The sequence below is a fragment of the Culex pipiens genome, chromosome 2 (assembly GCF_016801865.2).
Source record: "Culex pipiens pallens isolate TS chromosome 2, TS_CPP_V2, whole genome shotgun sequence".
Classification (NCBI taxonomy): domain Eukaryota; kingdom Metazoa; phylum Arthropoda; class Insecta; order Diptera; family Culicidae; genus Culex; species Culex pipiens.
The window spans coordinates 196,653,461-196,672,902 of NC_068938.1; the positions used below are offsets into that span (position 1 = coordinate 196,653,461).

Below are 19,442 nucleotides of genomic sequence, written 5' to 3' on the forward strand. Positions count from 1 at the left end.
ATGGTCCAATTTTACAAATTTTATATAATTTCCGTCATTGTCATGTGGACAAGTTTTTATTATATGGACCAAAATCCACATTGGAGTGCTGAGATACCGCAACGAAATCCGGAACACCTCCGGTAAAACAATAATTTTGCACCAATAATTCTTTTGGAAATAGTAAGGGAATCTCTATGTTAGTTTTTTTTTAATAAAATTAAAAATAGCAATTGTGACTTAAATAATATTCAAGAGTTTCAAACGATACGAAACTCACTATTCTTGAAGTACCACCTTAGAACATGAACCCACTCAGAGCCCATTTCAAGCACACAATGTAAGACAATTCCACGAAAGGTCTGCATCGGAAGGCAACTTGGCTTATTATTTCCACCTCATTGACGCCGCAAGTATTGGTAATGCTTATTGCACATAAGCCTCCTCCCCTTTCTTTCCACCTCTTTTGACAGTTCTAGTGTACCGGATTGACATTCAATAACCACCACTCCACTGGAGTGGCATTCCAAAACACACACATTTGCGGGATGTTCAACATACCAAACGTCCTTGTCTACCTCAAACTCCCCTCCCTTTCTCCCTACTAACTGCGCTAGTAATCGCATCGGCTTTCCGTCCCATTTGACACTAAGTAGCTTTCCGCCGTTTCACCCTGAGTACCACCTTGGACTACCTTCCCCTCTTCTGGAGGGGTTTTTTTTTTGTTGCAAAAAGGACCAACTTGACATGACAGCTCCTCGTATGGGATTGGACTTGCACGGATTTCTTCCTTTTTTTCGCCTTCCCCGAAAAAAGTGATTTCTTGGGGCAAGAACATCTTAATAAGAAGGGTCTCTCTCTACCTTGAGGCCACGAACAAGGGCAAGATGTCTACACGGATTAGGTTGTTTTGGGTTGCGAAGGGTCGGGATTTAGGGAGCAGGCAAAAAAGGGATTTATCATTATTGTTATTATTTTTTGCAAGCGTTGCTAAAAAAAGAAAATAATATTTGTCTTATCATTGGGATTATTATGAAATTAAGGGGGAAAAGTCCATACTCAGAAGGTTTTGAGATGTGAGAGATCAAAGTGAGCACTGGAATAACGCATTTTGAAAGCATATCGTATTCCTTAAAACTGGCCTTCCCACATGATCGTTACTTGGGAGGCACTGTTTAATTGACAAAGAATCCTGATTAAAAGCTTATAAGTTCAATTCAATAAAGTTCAAAGTTTTCAGAATTGATTTATGAAGTCTCACTCACTTCCAAGAAGTAAAGGTACTAAATGTCATAAGTCAATACAAAGTTGTTGCTCACAGTCGTCATCGCCTTCGTCGGTAAATCATTCCCTCCCATTACATCATAAATCACTTCAGCACATCTCACTTCAACCTTTTGGCTCACGTTCCTTTTCCGGGATTGCACCCTCTCACAAACAGCCAACTTTTCTGAATCGATACCGAAAACATTTTCCTGCGAAGCAGAGCAACTTACAAAAGGTCTGCATAACATACAAAACTACAACTCAGCAAGCCAAGCCCAAGAAGTGTAGTTTCCCTTCCCCCTCTAGCAGTTAGTTTGTAGTCTCAGACTTTCGTCATGTATTTTTAATTACATTTCTACGTGATTTTCCGATGAGTGGAGCTTGTTGCTGCGCAGCTGGTGCTTTCAGATTTGCTGTTACAACCATCAGCAGCTACGTCAGCGCGGGCGGTGTTTTCTTGGAAATCACTTACATTTTTTCATGAACAAAAAAATCGTCCAAACTACCTTTTTAATTCAGTTAAGTGTAATATGATAAGCTTTAAAAATCTGAATTCTCAGAGAAAACTCCCAGCACTTTTCGATTGAGCGCGCACACGTGTTGCCCACCCACGTGGAAGATATTAGGAATTACGGGTGCAATCTCTCGGTGTAATTAGTGCGGATCCTGTTGGGCGGGTGAAGAAGGGAGGGGCGGGAGAGGTCCCTGAACTACCGCAGTTGTACGTACACACCGTCAGCCAGGCAAAGATGTTCAGGGTGCGCAGCGGAACCATCGCGTCGTAATCCTCTCCGTTTCATCAGGGTGAATTTCTAGAATTCAAGAAGCACAAGATGCCGCTTCCAACGAAGGCATCAATAATGCATTTTCTGGAAGGCACAGTGAGCTTTGTTACAATTACTCTTAGGTTTCACTATTTCAATTTTAAGCTTTTATTGGTGATAACCAAGTAACCAGTGCTGAAATGCTTGCTACGTGGTGACAGAAGTCATTTGAATGCGATCAAGGGAGAGACGATCGGAATCTCGATAGAATGTCAAACGAGCGTTCTCTGAGCGATTGTATTTCTAGAGTGATATCAATGACTGTGTGAGTGACTTTGCATAGCACTCATTCGTTTGTGTGCGTGAAACGAACGAAAGTAGAATGTCGAAATCTGGTTGTCGTGGTGAAGACAAAGTCGCAATTTCGTAAGCACCGACCCGACGCTAAAATGTGGACAGTCATTCAAAGTTGATCAAGTCTGTCGAGAATGACCATTTTTTTTATGTAAATTTAATGTTTGATTTTTTTATTTGGATGATACTTTGTACCTCCTCCATGACCATTTTGACATTTTGCATCATTAGTTCAGCCATACAACTCTGTATCTTGAAAACGGATTTTGTTATCAATTTGATGGCTTCGGCAAGGTTATATATATGGCATATTTTGAGCCATAAAACCAAATCGGGTGCCCAGAAAAAATGACCCCCTGCTTCACAAGCGAAAATCGGTTTTCGGGTTATTTTGAGCATCTGTGAAAATTTTGAACGAAATTGGTTTAGACTAACCCATTGATACCCGAGCCTGAAGTTGGCAAAATAAAAATGTTTTTCATACAAAAGTTACTTTTTTAAATCGCTGGTAACTTTTCAGAATCAAGTTTTACAGCTTTGATTTGTCCTAGAAATTTGTAGGGCGTTAAATTTCCTATTTCACTATTGGGAATTTTTGAATTTTTGAATAGGCACCCGGCAGACAAAACCGTAAGCAAACCGAGTTTTTCATACATTTTTTCGATTTTTCCCACACAAACTTCACCTTCTAGTATCAACGGGTAAATGCTGACCGTTTTTTCTCATTTTTGGCACAGAGTCCTAAAATAGGTCAACAAACAATAATCAGCTTGTGGAGCGAAGTTTTGAAAAAAGGCTCATATTCTGGGCAGCCTAATGACGCAATTTAGTCAAAATTCCTTTGGCGGTGCTGGCAATAATTCAAAACATTAAAAAAGGAAAAAAGTGCAAAAAGTAAAAAAAACAGTTCATTATTACACAACAATTTTATATCGTGCATTGTTGTTAAGTTATAGCCAAGTCATTTTTTTTTTTTTTTTTTTGTTAAAAACGGGACTTTTTTATCTGTAGAAGTCATGACCAAGCTTAAGGCTACCAACTGTACGGATTTTTTCCTTACCATACGGATTTTCGAACCTCTTCGCGGATTTTTAACAGGCCGGAATTTTGTTAAGAATTTTACGCATAATACGGATTTGTACGGTATTTTAACAACTTTTTAATCATTGAATTGCTTTTTGATTTGGTTGAAGCTTTTGTTAACTAGATTTTTTATTTTTCTGTGAGTTTGATTTAAAAAGGGAGAGTTTTCCGGGGTTTCCTCAATTCAAACTTAATTATCAATAATTCTAGAGTTTTTGAACTATTGTCTTTCATATGTTGATAGGACCTTGTAAAAAAATCTAGAATTGTTCTTTTCGAAATTCCTTACTAAATATATTTATCCATTTCCAAAGGCTTGTGAAAACATTCGTACATTTGAATTAACAAATCTCGGGTGAGTTTTCAAAAAGCCGTAAGAGCCACCGTGACCTCTGGCACTAATTTTTGTTTTTCTCGAAAATGAAACAAAATTTCATTTATTTCAAGTATGGGGCACTTGAAGGACGTGTAGATGAACAATCTCGAGCATTTTTGATATTGGTTTTTCGTAAGTAGGTCGAATACCGAAGGACTTTGTTTACCAATGGCTCTTACGGCTTTTTGAAAACCAATCCGAGAAATCTAGAGTTTTTTTTAAAGGTCCTATAAACTGTTATGTTTCACATGTTATAGGACCTTTTCAATGAAAAAACTCTGGAAAAGTGTTCGTGAAAACACTAAGAAGGATATTATTCGTAAAAGAAAACTTGACATTTCGTAAACTATTAAACGTTTTACAAAAACAAATTGAAGAACATAATGATTTGATTCAAATCACGGTTTATTTTATGAATACTTTTAAACGAGCTTATGCTTATGACTTACAAGCACTCTGATAGCATTTTGTGAAATTTGTTAGCTGTAAAAACGACACAGTTTTTTATTTTTTATTCTCAAATTTATTAAATTTAATTTATCTAAATAATGCATTGACAGTTTTTGCTACACCATGGTGTCATATCGGCAAAGTGTACGGATTTTTGCTCAGCAAGAGTTGGTAGCCTTAACCAAGCTTGATCACTTCTGACATTTTTTTTCGTGAAGGTCAAGTCAATTTTGGAGTTCAAGTCAAGTCAAATTGGAATGGTTGCTGATACAAATCATATGAAAGGAAAGCAAACAGGAATAAAGAAGGCTTTATGCATCCCTAAAAAAGCGTCAATTTTTTAAGAGACGAAAACTCAGCAAAAATTGAATCATCATGAAATTAACCGATCATCAACAAAAAATATTTCCAGCCCAAGTAACATTTTTATCCAGGAGTTCTACAAGAGCTCTTCAAGATAGCTACAGCATAGCAGTTTGGACCGCGGTAGGATAAAACTCTCTTCAAGTACTCTTTCAAACTCCTGAAGAAGTTTTGAAGAGAATTTTATCCTACCGCGATCAAAACTGCTATGCTGTAGCCACAGAGTAACACAGAGTGAGCAGACAGAAGAAATGTCATTTTAATGTTTGGCTCCATAAGGTTTGCTGGTAGCAGGCGTGCGATGTACCTGCGATGTACCACAAAGTGGAACCAAAAATCAAATGGCAGTAGTGACTCTGTCTTACTCTGTGCTGTAGCTATCTTGAAGAGCTCTTGTAGAACTCGTGGAAAAAAATGTTACTTTGGCAGATCAGCCCTAACATCTGAAATGGTTCTATAATACATATTTTTTATCTGAAAAGTAAGGTTGTAGGGTATTTAAAAGTAGGTACTTCATGTTTAAAGATCGATATTAATGTTTTATGTTTGTTTGTTTAGGCATTTTTTGGTTAGGGCCAAGAAGGTGTTAATTGTGACGTTAGAGTCGTTGTTGGACTTTAAATCACTAAACTTTTTAAATTTCAAAATTGCTCATTTTTAAGATGACACAAAAAAATAAAAGAAGTTCAATCAAAACAAATCAAACCAAAAGTCAAAATTTTAAAAGAAGGCATAATATTTGACCGAAAAATCAAATTTGTTTAAAAACTACCGAAATCTGGGGTGAATAGGGACAGCAGTTTTTAGAGAGCTTAAAGCTTTTAAACTTGGAAATGGCTTACACATTTTGTTGGTCTGAGCCTGTTCTAACCGAAACCAACCAGAAAAATCAAAATATTGTGCTCCAACATGGTTAAAACTGCTGCCCCAATTCGCCCCATGTGTCCCGATTGACCCCAGTTTACGGTACTGGTTCTATTCCATTTTCCCACAATTTGAATGGCCTAATCTCAGTTTCCCAGAGAGAACCATTCTTTAGAATAAGTCATTTCCCAGAAAAAGTTATTGTTTGTTGTTCTACTATCAAAAAAGACTACTGTTTTCTTGAAATAAATTTTGAAATTTTAATATTTGAGGAATTCAACATAACAAAAAGAAAAGTAAATCTCTAATAATATCATTATTCTCGTAAAAATTTACCCTTTCTCTGGTTGAACAACAATAAATAATTTATGCATAATTATTTTGTATTTTTTTATTCTCAAAATGCGTTTAATTTAACCTTAAATTTTGTGTTTCCTTTACTGCCGCTCTACGCATAATTGTCCCATGTTCAAAAAAGTGCAACGTTTTTGAAATTTTTCGCCCGATTTCTGTGTTTCTACGCATAACTGTCCCGTGAGTTCCTATCCGCCCTATTTGTCCCTAATCGCCCCAGTTAGTAGTTTATCACTCTTATTTATGATCTTTTTGCTGTACAATAGGTAAACAAGACATAATGCTTCATTAAACTATGAGAGAAAATAATTGGCAGGACAATAATGCGTAGAAGTTTAACGATGGGATAAACAGACTTGGTGTTATTTTTGATGAATTTCCGATCAAAGTGCTAGATTTTATGTGTTTTTCTAAAAGTATACAATAAAATAAACTAAAAAATGTCAAAAAGTCAAAATCTTCCAAAAATGACATGGGACAATTATGCGTAGAACGGCAATTTATGGGACTAAAAAAAGCATCTTTTGCGCTAGAGTTCACAATGCACGGTCCACCACGGTCCAGATCGCAAAATTAAATGATTTTTCGAAAATGGTGAAGTTTGGAACTTTGGCGTTTTCAGAAGAGTTGTTGCAAATGAAAAAATGCAACTTTTGGCGTGCTTTAAAATTAGTGTGGTTCACGATTGGGGTGATTTCGAAAAACTAACATTTCAGGAATATTAACGGGATTTTTTTTTTTCATCTAGAAAGTGATATTTGAAGCAATTTCAGAGCTCTAAAAAACAAACATTTTTAGTTTTTGACAAGTCAATTGGGACTTGAGGCTTAAAAGTTACAACCATTTTAAGGTAAAAATAATGCAATTTTAAAATTTAAATATCTCGAAAGGGCGCAGGTTAAATTTTAAATGCCAGGTTGCATTTGAAAGAGGAGATTTAGCACAGAGATCACAGGGGTGTTATTCTTTAAACTCGAGATGTCTTCAATTGAAACTGTCTCATTTTCAAGGGATAGCATATGGGACCACCCTAATGACATTTGAAAATTGTCCAAATATATGTATTTCCATGTCCACTGAATCTGAATCTGCCCTAAGAATTGAGGCAAAGTGTCAAAATATCGATTTTGGTAACACTTTGGGTTTAAATAACAATTTTTTTGGCCTGCACCTTTTCGAGATATTTAAGTTATAAAATTGCATCTTTTTTACCTAAAATCTAAAAATGTTCGTTTTTAGAGCTCTTAAAGTTCCCAAAAAATCACGTTTCTCTAAAATTTATCCCCGAATTGCCACGTTCAAAAACTGATTTTTGAAGGTTTGCTCAGACGTTTTCTCTAAATTTGGTCGTAGAAGGCGCAAATTACGAGATAAAATGTTGAGGTCTTCGACAAAATTGCTAGCTCAACAACTTTTTAGCAAGCAAACTAAATCCCAAAAACATTCTTAAAAAGTTAGCCAGTTGCATGGGGAATGGACAATGTTTTAGTCAAATTAAAAAATATAGAAAAAAAGTCAATTAGCGATCATTATTTATTAATCCTACAATTATGTTACTATTTTCATTTTCTAAAACATAAAAAAAAGTAATGATATATAAAACATATTTGAAAAAAAAAACAAACCCACCGTGCGAAGAATCTGAACCAGCCTTCTCCAAGAAGAAGATGCTTTTCGATAAAACTCCGGATGCCGTTTCAACAATCCCTCGGAAGGAGCTCGTCATTATAATCCCACGAGGGCACTGCCTGCCGGCATACCATGTTATGAGTTCGCTTATTTGAGGTTTAATTGGCAAAAGATGAGAACTTTCCACGTGGCAAACCTGTGCGGGGGAAAGGAAGGTTGTTAGAAAACATGCTGGTTGTTCTTCTCCAAGATCTCATTTCCCATACAAATTTCAATGTTTTGAAAATAACCTTGTTAACAATTTCCGTTTTACTGTCTATTTCGTTGCAGGTTTATGCTCGTGCTGGTGTGTCTGATATTTAGCGTACTGTCGACGATAGACGAGTACAGTAAGTTCGCGAACGAGACCTTGTTCTGGATGGAGATCTGCCTGGTGGTGTTCTTCGGCGTGGAATACCTGGTGCGGCTCTGGTCGGCCGGCTGCCGGTCCAAGTACATGGGCTTCTGCGGCCGGTTGCGGTTCATCCGCAAGCCGATTTGTATTATAGGTGAGTTTCCAACTGAAACAATTTACGTCTCCATTGAATTGTCTTTGATTGAGATGCTTGATACTTGCCAGACAATAATTTCAAAATACAAATTTCACAATGTCTCAACCAACAAACCCATAACCATAAACCTTAAAACAGTCCCTCCTTTTGTAACCAAACCACTCCCACTATGAACCAGGGTTGTTTTCCTTTTGCGGCTTTTCCGCCAGACCAAACTTCAGGGCAGTGGCCAGAAGCCGTGGCATGACCGCCCGCGCCAACCAACCCAGCGTGGTCAGGCTTTAAGTTGACCTGGAGGCAGCCGTTGAACCTCCTTCCTTCTTTTCCAAGTTTGCGCGAACTTGTCTTAAACTATCGAGCTTGACGTTTCCGGGAGGTATTAAATTTACCACCAACTTTCCTTCCGTGCCTTCGTTGGACTAGTTATTTGGGATTAACCCTGGGCTGACCATGACCTGGTCAGTTCTTTGGAAACTTTCCATCTTAAGCTGTTGAGGGTTAAAGGATCCACAAACTCATGCTCACTCTAAACCGGAAGAGCTAGTTTCTGACCCAGCTGTGAATAAGCCTGACAGAGTTTCATAAAAAAGAAAGAAATGTGCATATTGTAATTTCGTAGTCACGAGAATCTCCAATGAAAGTGGCACCTTTGGTTGGCTCTGACTCGGCCACGCTGGTGTTGGTGGTTACACGTGAAGTTGACTCGAGCGCCGGCAGTTTGAAGTGTGGTTAATTAAAATCACTATAAAATGTGATTTCCACTCCACTGAATTATTGTGCACGTGGTGAAAGGTGGCGGGAAATGCTTTCTAATTAAAAAAGATGACATGAATGGGACGTTACTCTGAGTGCAAAAACTAAGAGCAAACTCATTAAAAGTGGGTTTAAAAGCAAAATAAAAAGCTTCAAGCTTGTTTTAAAATTGAATAAGCCAATTTAAATTGATTCAATTGATAACAAAAAATATTATTTTAAAAACCGACAAATCAATTCTATCACATTAATCCTCTACAAACCTTATCTAAAATATCAAAAAACGTTAAATGAAATCAAACAGTCTAATAAAATTGAAAAGAGAACAATTCTACAGAAAATGAGCAAATTTTTTAGAAATTTTATTTTTGCATTTATTTGTATTTTGAAGAAATGTGTGTACCTTTTCCATGTCCAAAGAAGCATTTTGCATTATTGGTTTGTCCTTAGAATTCTCCTTATGAGCAGTTCTCTAGGATTTCGGTCATTCGATTTTTTTTTTTTGTATTTTTTAATCCGACTGAAACTTTTTGGTGCCTTTGGTATGCCCATAGAAGCCATTTTGCATCATTAGTTTGTCCATATACTTTTCCATACAAATTTGGCAGCTGGCCATACAAAAATGATGTATTTTCAAAAATCTGTATCTTTTGAAGGAATTTTTTGATCGATTTGGTGTCTTTGGCAAATTTGTAGGTATGGATATGGACTACACTGAAAAAAATGATACATGGTAAAAAATTTTTTGGTCATTTTTTATTTAACTTTTTGTCACTAAAACTTGATTTGCAAAAAAAAACACTATTTTTATTTTTTTTCAATTTTTTGATATGTTAGAGGACTTGATAGAGGACTTTGACCGAGTTATGAATTTTTGTAACAATACTGATTTTTTTCAAAAATCGAAATATTGGTCGCAAAAAAATTTCAACTTCATTTTTCGATGTAAAATCAAATTTGCAATCAAAAAGTACTTTAGTGAAATTTTGATAAAGTGCACCGTTTTCAAGTTATAGCCATTTTAAGGTAACTTTTTTGAAAATAGTCGCAGTTTTTCATTTTTTTAAATAGTGCACATGTTTGCACACTTTTAAAAAAAATATTTTTGAAAGGCTGAGAAAATTCTCTATATTTTGCTTATTCGGGCTTTTGTTGATACGACCTTTAGTTGCTGAGATATTGCAATGCAAAGGTTTAAAAACAGGAAAATTGATGTTTTCTAAGTCTCACTCAAACAACCCACCATTTTTTATTGTCGATATCTCAGCAAGTAATGGTCCGAATTTCAATGTTAATTTATGAAACATTTGTGAAATTTTCCGATCTTTTCGAAAACATTTTTTTCAAAATTTTTAAACCAAGACTAACATTTTAAAAGGGCGTAATATTGAATGTTTGGCCCTTTTGAAATGTTAGATCGGAAAATCGCTTCTAGATTTTAAAATTTGGAATTTAGGCTTTTTTTTGTCTCCCACAACCTTGACCAGAGCCCAGGGACAAACATTTGTAAATTGTGTACCAACTTATCATTTTCCATAAAAAATTGTCAGCTGTCCATACAAATATGGTTTGGTGTCTTCGGCAAAGTTGTAAGTATGGATAAGGACTACGCCCAAACGATGGATAAAGGAAAAAAATAATGTTATTTATAGAACCACTTTTTGTCACAATAAAAATTCCAAAAAACGTGCTGCAATATGTTTGAGTGGTAAAATTCCATCTTTTCAGAAAATTCCAGAACATTCAGATATCTTTGAACAAGTTATCATTTCTTGACAAAAAAAAATTTTCGTTGGAAATTTTAACATTGAATATTTGTTCTTTTTAAAATGCTAATATTGATAAGGAAATTTTCCGAATATTTTTTTCGAAGTAATCAGAAAAATTCAGGAATATTCTAGGGACCATCCACAAACCACGTGGAGAGTAAATCCAGCTCAAATCAGGATTTTTTCTGGAATCAAAAATAACATTTGAGAAGGGCGTAAGTTATTTAAATATTTTTGTAGTTTGCCATTTAAAAATTACTGTATCTCGAAGCCGTTGCATCGTATCAAAAAGTGGTCAAAGAAAAACTTGTAGGAAATTGGATGGGCTTTCTGAAAAAATACACTGAAATAAAAATACACGCCACATCTATGAGATTTTTTGATTTTTTAAGTTTAAAAGTCAAATTTTAAAATGATGTCACGATTTTTTTCGTTCAGATTTTTGAGGAAATAGGCTAAAATGTTACAAAAAGACGAAAAATGCGGGATGGTATGTCTCTCCTAAAAAAAATACAAAAATCATTTACTAAAACTGTTCTTTTTAAAAGTGGTCTAAACGCCAAATTTGTTTAAACCGATAGTGGGAATCGATTCTCCAGACAATTTTACATATAAGTCTCCATACTGACCATTGTCCTATGTCCAATCTTTGGGAACGTACAGCGGTTTAAAACATTAAAATGTCGAAAAAATAGTTTTTTTTTGGTTTTTGGCAATTTCTATATGACAGACTTGATTTTTAGTATCGAAAGTATTTTTAACGAAAAGCTCGTCCAATTTCCCATAAGTTTGCCTATAAAAGCATTTCAATTTGACTCGTTTAAATATTTGTTGCATATGCCTATTTATTATTCAGGTTTCTACCAAACTGAAAAAAATATTCCATTTTCAGTTATGAGCTATGTATTTAAGCTTATATCTGTTTTCCCATACATCCAATTGAAACGCTGTCAAAGGAAAACTTATGGGAAATTGGACGAGCTTTCCGGTAAAAATAATTACATGACTAAAAAATCAAAACTGTCATATAGGAATTGTAAGAAACCAAAAAAACAATTTTTTCAACATTTTTATTTTTTAAAACGCTGTATGTTCTTAAAGATTGGTTTAAGGAAATGGTCAATATGGAGACTTTTATGTAAAATTGTTTGGAAAATTGATTATCGTATTCGGTTTATGAAAATTTTGTCGTTTAGAGCACCAGTTTGAGTAAAAGATTTTTATATATTTTTTAGATGAGTTGCTCCATCCTGAATTTTTCGTGAACGAAAAACGAAAAAAAAAAGAACAAAAATCGTGGGCTCATCCCCAAATTTGTCTTTTTTTCTTAAAAATCAGAAAATCTCAAAAAAGTGGCGTTTTATTTTCTTTCAGTGTATTTTTTTCGAAAAGCCCGTCAAATTTCTTACAAGTTTGTCATTGACCACTTTTTGATACGATGCAACGGCTTTGAGATCCAGAAATATTTAAATTATGAATTAAAAAATATCTAAAACGCAAACGCCCTTTCTAAATGTCATTATCGAGTGAAACTGGCTCCATATACAAAAAATAGCTTACATAAGCGTAAAATAACATGTCTACAAAGTTTCATTGAAATCGGAAAGGGTCCAATACAACCGATTCCCTTTTTGGCATGGAATTGCTCTATTTTTTAAATTGAAAAACTGCAACTTTTTTCAAAAAAGTTATCTAGCAAAATTTATATAACTTGAAAACGGTGAACTTAATCAAAATTTCACTTAAGTACTTTTTGATTGCGAATTTGATTTTACATTGTAAAATAAGATAAAAACAAATTTGGATTTTGTATTGATTTTTTCAAATTATTTTTTTTCAAAAAATCGTCATTTTTGTCAAATATTGATTGCAGATTCTGAAATTTTCTAAAATTTTTTCAGTCAGTTCACTTTTGCTTTACTACATTACTTTTCGATTCAGTTATTTTTGGTTGAGAAAAGTAGGCCGATTCGTTATTTCGACGCTGTCGTGCTAACTTGTCGTATTTCACTTTATGACGTTCCGAAAACGCGTTTTGATGGTAGTCCTTGAACAAACAAAAACGAGAGCACGCAATGTAAACAATAACAAACACGTTTTGTTTGGTTTACCATTCGGTGCATTGTCCTGAAGTTTGGTTGCCGGAGTTTTGAGTTATAATTACACATGTTTGCGGTAGTCTAATTTGTACGTGCGTCAAACGCGTTCTGACCTGAAATCCCTTTTTCCATTTGTCGCACTTAAATCAATTTTCAGGCTGTGTCAAAATAGCACGACAAGAATGAAACTTTTTTCAAATGAAAAGTGACGAAAATGCAAGGAGTTTTTCCTGCTTTTATTGAATATCTCAGGATTGAAATCAAATGTTGGGGATCTGTGAAGTTCAAAAGGTGAGGCATTGTGAGCTGCATATAATGGCGTTCTTAACTCAATTTGGCCCAAAATGCACGTACGACAAGTTACATGTTGATTTTTCAATATTTTGCAATTTAATTGCTATCCATTTGAACATTTCATAGTTATAACAAACATTAACAAGGATTAAAATCTTGCCACTTTACTTTCCAAAACAAAATTTCTTTAAAAAAAGAGAACTATTATCGCCACCTGAAAATTTTCTTCTCTTTACTCAAGTGGTATACAGTTTAGCAAACAAAAACTGTCTCACTTCCAGATCTTCCTTCCGTTAGCACCGTTTCACAGTCGACAAGCCAATTCAAAGTTCAAATATTTGCCCTAAAGCTGATGTTTACAGGCCAATAATGTTGAGAGTGTGTGAGTGTTTGTGTGATAATCTCACTAGTTGGCACAAGATTTTCCGTTCCCATTCACAGCCTCTGAGAATAAGCTCAAAATGAAGTTGGTTGTGGTTTGGGGGCACCAAACAAAGCGCTGCCAAGTCTCATGGAAATTTAATCACTTCACCCTTGGCCCTCAAAGGCAACCACAAAGCGGGTTGGGGGAGGTTAAGTTAATCGATCCCTCGGGAAGGGGAAGATACCCTTTCGCGAACATCCACTGAATAATTCATTGACAACAAGAGGGTTTGTTATTTTTTTCGGTGGGGTTTCGACCTTAACCATTTAACGAGTAATACAATTGGGCGATTGAGGTTATGTTTTCGCGTGGACCTTCGCAATGATTTTTGTTGGTTAGCATTTTAAGAAGTTGACCTTTTTTGTCGAATAATTGGCCTCAGCAGCGAGGGACGCTGCTTTTAATTGTCTTTAATGATTCAGCAGTAAAAATCCCCGCCCAAGTTTATTAATCATAACCCAAAAGAAAATGGCCAGTGTCACTGCTGTGAGGGGGAGTAAAGAAAATTTCCCTGAACGTTCCCAATTTTCCACTTATGAAAATGATGATTGATGGGTGTGTGTTGTGTTTGGAGTAGCACGGCGGTAGCGAAGGGTTGTGCCGTCGAAGGTCAGGTCAAAACATCGGTCCCAAACATGGCCGCCGACGCCGCCGTGATTGACGTGTCGCATTTCCCAACCCCAACCTTAATGATTTTTGGCGTTTTATTTCTTCACGGTTTTTTCCTTTCTTTTCTTGGTTTATTACGCGACCAATAATGGTAGGAGTGACGACTTTCGGGCTGTTCGTAGCAGGTGCGATAAGCAGCCTAAAATAATTATGCAAATATTATGAGTTGAGTGGTGGACGCAGCTTGACGGTCCGTGAAATTAATTACCAAGATGAATTGCTTCGTTGAACATCAGATTGACGAGGGACGAGGAGATGTAGAGTTAAGATCGAATCAAAATTGGATAAACCATGTCCAGTTATTAGTTTTGTCTCATTACAATCATTCTACTTTGTCAATAAAACTAAATCAGATCTGACATGGTATTTTTTTTTCAAATCTTGGCTCATCTGGTTTGATCATAGTAAAATGATTCGGATTGTCACCAAATTAATTCACCTAAATTGAAAAAAAAACATGACCAAACTAAACATTTTGTCACAAATGTCTCACAATTATTCGAAAAAAAAATGGCAAAACATGTTTTGAAATATGTAACAACAATTCGAAATTTCATGAGCATTTTCACTGTTTTAGATTTTTGGGATTAAACACTGAATGTTCACAAGAAATGTACCGTATTTTTTCAAAGACTCAGATTTTCAAAATTTGTAACATGGGTTAAAAACTACTTAGATTTCAATACACATTTTTACTGGTAGAGAGTTTTTGAAATGATTTTTCCAAAATATCGCTTTTTCAAAATACATACTAAAATTTGTATAATTTGCATTATGAGTATCAAAATTTGTGTGCCTTCTCTTTGTTTTAAACTTATTTAATTTAAATAATCATATTTTCACAAGATATCATATTAAAAATCTCATTTTATTTAATTCATGATATGGGAATAGAACAAATTAAAATTTAATTTGCATTTCACTATTTAGACTAAGGGTTCCCTACCTTTTTGATTTTTCTGGAGCAGGGGCGGGCTTGATGTCACGATTTTTTTCGTTCAACATTCAATTTTTTTTTTCAATTCAATTCGGTTTTATTGGTGAATAATCAAGATACAATGAGTTATTTTGAAGTGCATAACAGAGTTTTGGAGTTCCTTACAGCTGTGTGTTGCATCATAATCCATTTAGGAACAATTATTTCTTTAACTAAGGCACTAGCAAGAGTAAGAAAAAACTATAAAAAAAACTTACAGAAATTGCAAAGGAAAGGGGATAGAGAAAGAGAAAGCTTATATCTAGATCACAGGTCATTTATCCTTTGTAGATGTGTTTGATCATCAGTTCCCCAAGGGCCAGGAATTGTTCTGCCTTGTTGCGGCAGCTCCGAAACCGCGTCATCATCTCCCCCGCGAGAGCAAAGAACTCCGGCAGGGTGAAGAGATCTTCCCCGGTGACTTCTTGCTGGGCCGTACTGCCGCTACCGGCAGCGACCACGCTGGCGAACGAACGCCCCCAACCAGGAGGGAACGCTGAGTTTTCCGCAGGAACCGTACGCTGTCCAGCTGCAGGAACGGCTGCGCTCGTACTTCGCTGAGGAGGGTGGGACGCTTTCTTCTTCCTCTTTTCCTGCTCCTCGAGGTAGGCCTTGCGCGCGACGCATCCACGGTAATTGCCGGTATGGTTGCCGTCACAGTTCGCGCACTTTACGCGCGGCTTGGTTTGTTCTGCCTTGTCCCCCAAGTCCGCCTTTCGTGGCAGTGCGCACGCCTCCGAGAGGTGTGACTCACCGCACTTCACGCAGCGGGGCCGGAGGTTGCAGTTCCGCGAGCCGTGGCCGAATTTCTGGCAACGGTGGCATTGCGCTACGTCCGTCGGGTTCTTGGTGTAAAACCGCCAGTTTACCCAAAAACCGTCCAACGTTTTAGTCCGCCGCAGGTCTTGGATCTTGACGGTGCCGCGGTCGAAGTACAACAGGTACAGTGTGTGTGTACCTGTCACCGTTGTCTTGCGCGAGAGCACTTTAATCTCCCGCGGTTTTATTCCGGCGTCCGAAAGGTGACCCTTCAGGTCGGAGATCGGACGGTCTTGATAACCCTGCAAGACGACCTTAACAGGGGGCTTCTCGGGGTTGAATGTGTAGAAGTTGAAGTTGCTACGCTTCAATTCTTCAAACACCAGGTCGAAATTCTTTTTGGTCAGTGTGATCACTTGCACTGCCGACTTACCGATTTTCAGACAATATCCGAGGCCTTCCAGCAACTCGTCAACATCGTCCGCTAACGTGTCCAAAACAAAAATTGGAGGTGGTCTACGTTCCGTTGGAGAATTGTTCTTTTTTGACGTCGGCACTTTTTTCCGTGCACGACCATCATCGTCGTCGTCGTCGTCGGTAGTGCTGCTACCGTCAGAGTTGTTATTTTCTTCGTCGTCGCTCAGCATCAGGTACTCGTTCCTGATGGGGATGTTGGCGGATGTTGATGTGCCACTGGTCGTGGCACCGGAAGTACCGGAACGGGTTCGCACTGGTGATCTCGGAACGTATCCGGGATGTAGTAACTTTTTGTCGATGCCTTCAGCGCTGACGCTCCCCTGCGCGATGGCGGCCGACACGGCGTTGGTTTGTTTACCTTTTTGCACACGGCCGGTAGACGAACTTCGCGGGTTTTTCGAGGCCGCACTCGAACTGCCACGGCCACGGCCGGCCTTTGGCATGCTGGAGAAGCAAACTCGCGGGTAACCACAATCAATTACGGCGAAAAAAATCGAAAAAACGATGGAGCACTGAGCACTAGCTGCATGCTCTCGTGCGTACACGGAGGGAGCTGTGAGTTCAACATTTTTTAAGAAATAGCCTAAAATGTTACCAAAGGACTGACGAAAAATGCAGGATGGTATGTCTCTCCTAAAAAAATACAAAAATCATTTACTAAAACTGTTTTTTGAAAAGTGGTCTAAACGTAAAAATTTTCAAAAACCAGTAGTGGGAATCGATTCTCCAGACAATTTTACATTAAAGTCTCCATATTGACCATTGTCCTCTGTCCAATCCGTGGGAAGATACAGTGGTTTTAAAAATAAAACTAACCTAATCCACCTATGTGATTGATGCCTTCCTCACTTTATACCAACAATGGGTAATATTGGTTTGGACACATATTTCAGCTATGTTTTTAGGTCCAGAAAAATAAGTACACAGATATAATTTAAGTTGTCATCGAGACAGGGTTGCCAGATTTTCAATTATGTGGACTCGTTGGAAAGGTCTCTTGATTATCTAACCAACGATGGGTCGGATGATGGATCCGGACATCGTTTACATGCATTTAAGTGAGATCCGGCTTCAAAAAAGTACATAAATATCACTTAAGTGGTCATAACTCGAGACAGGGTTGCCAGATCTTCGATGTTGTGGACTCGTTGGAAAGGTATCTTGATTACCTAACCAACGATGGGTCGGATGATGGTTCCGGACATCGTTTACATACATTTAAGTGAGATCCGGCTTCAAAAAAGTACATAAATATCACTTAAGTGGTCATAACTCGAGACAGGGTTGCCAGATCTTCGATGTTGTGGACTCGTTGAAAAGGTCTCTTGATTACCTAACCAACGATGGGTTGGATGATGGATCCGGACATCGTTTACATGCATATAATTGAGATCCGGATATATGTGAAAACACATTTTTATACATAACTTTTGAACTACTTATCGAAACTTCAAACAATTCAATAGCGATGTATGGGACCCTAAACCAAGTCGAATGCAACTGGTTCGATCAAAATCGGTTCAGCCAGTGCTGAGAAAACTTGGCAAGATTTTTGAACACATACATACATACACACACACACACATACACACACACAGACATTTGTTCAGTTTTCGATTCTGAGTCGATATGTATATATGAAGGTGGGTCTTCGAGCTTTTAACAAAAAGTTCATTTTTAGAGCAGAATTATAGCCTTACCTTTTGGTGGTTTTTGGCAATTTCTATAATACATACTTGATTTTTCAGTCTCGTTAATATTTTTACCGGAAAGCTCGTCCAATTTCCCATAAGTTTTCTTTTGACAGCATTTCAATTGGATGTAAGCGCTTACAGATATAAGCTTAATTGCATTGCTAATAACTGAAAATAGAATATTTTTTTCAGTGTGGTAGAAACTAGGATAGTAAATTTGCTTACGTAAATATAAAAACGATATAAATCAAAAAGCTGTCAAAGACAAACTTATGGGAAATTGGACGAGCTTTCCGGTAAAAATATTTTCGAGACTGAAAAACCAAGTCTGTCATATAGAAATTGCCGAAAACCACAAAAAAAAAACCCGTTTTTTAAACATTTTTATTTTTAAAACCGCTGTATCTTCCCACGGATTGAACAAAAGACAATGGTCAATATGGAGACTTTTATGTAAAATTGTCTGGAGAATCGATTCCCACTACTGGTTTTTGAAAATTTTGACGTTTAGACCACTTTTCAAAAAAACAGTTTTAGTAAATGATTTTTGTATTTTTTAGGAGCGACATACCATCCTGCATTTTTCGTCAGTATTTTGGTAACATTTAAGGCTATTTCTTAAAAAATTTTGAACGAAAAAAAATCGTGACATCACCTTTGAATTTAAGTTTTAGACTTAAAAATCAAAAAATCTCATAGATATGCGTGTATTTTTCTCAGTGTATTTTTTTCAGAAAGCCCGTCCAATTTCCTACAAGTTTGTCTTTGACCACTTTTTGATGCGATGCAATGGCTTCGAGATACAGTAATTTTTAAATTACAAAATACAAAAATATTTAAATACCTTACGCCCTCCTCAAATGTTATTTTCGAGTACTATTGGCTCCATATACACAAAAATGGCTTATATAGGCCTAGGATAACATGTCTACAAAGTCTCATTGAAATCGGAGAGGGTCGGGTACAAAAGTACTAGAAAAATTCCTGATTTGAGCTGGAATTGCTCAAAGGCAAAACCCAAATATTGCGTCGAATAAGCAAAGCAAATAAAGAATAAACGAAATGTTCCCAATAAAAAAATTTACAGTATGTGAAAATTTGATCTCAAGCTTATTTTTTATTTCAGACTCTATATTTATTTATTGAAATTTTTATAAAGGGCCTGTCATAGAACTGTTATGAAAAGGCGTAACGAACGTGATGAAATGACGGACGTTGGCCAGGTCTGGTTTAGACTATTTGGAATTAAATACATAAATTTTCAAAAAAAATACAATTTTTCATTAAAATACTATTTTTTTCACATGGGTAGCAAATGATTCAACATTAAGTATGCATTTTCACTGGTTAACAGATTTTGGAATATAATGCTAAAAATTTCCCAAAAAACCGTATTTTTTGAAAATACTCAATTTTGTTAACACCTTTTGATCTAGTTTTAAGTTTTCCTTTTCGAACCACCTTTCTATAACAATTGTAGAAGGTTTTTTTTTTG

At 36.5% G+C, this 19,442-nt stretch overlaps 1 protein-coding gene across 3 annotated transcripts in view; it reads left to right on the plus strand.

Annotated features, from left to right (window-relative positions):
* The window catches only part of LOC120415833 (potassium voltage-gated channel subfamily KQT member 1-like), a 454,129-nt gene that overhangs the window by 354,782 nt on the left and 79,905 nt on the right, over window positions 1-19,442 (plus strand). For all 3 annotated transcript variants that reach the window (XM_052709146.1, XM_039577469.2, XM_039577470.2), the window contains one exon: window positions 7,813-8,030. In XM_052709146.1, coding sequence (XP_052565106.1) covers window positions 7,813-8,030 — 218 coding nt within the window. The remainder of the gene's footprint in view (window positions 1-7,812; window positions 8,031-19,442) is intronic.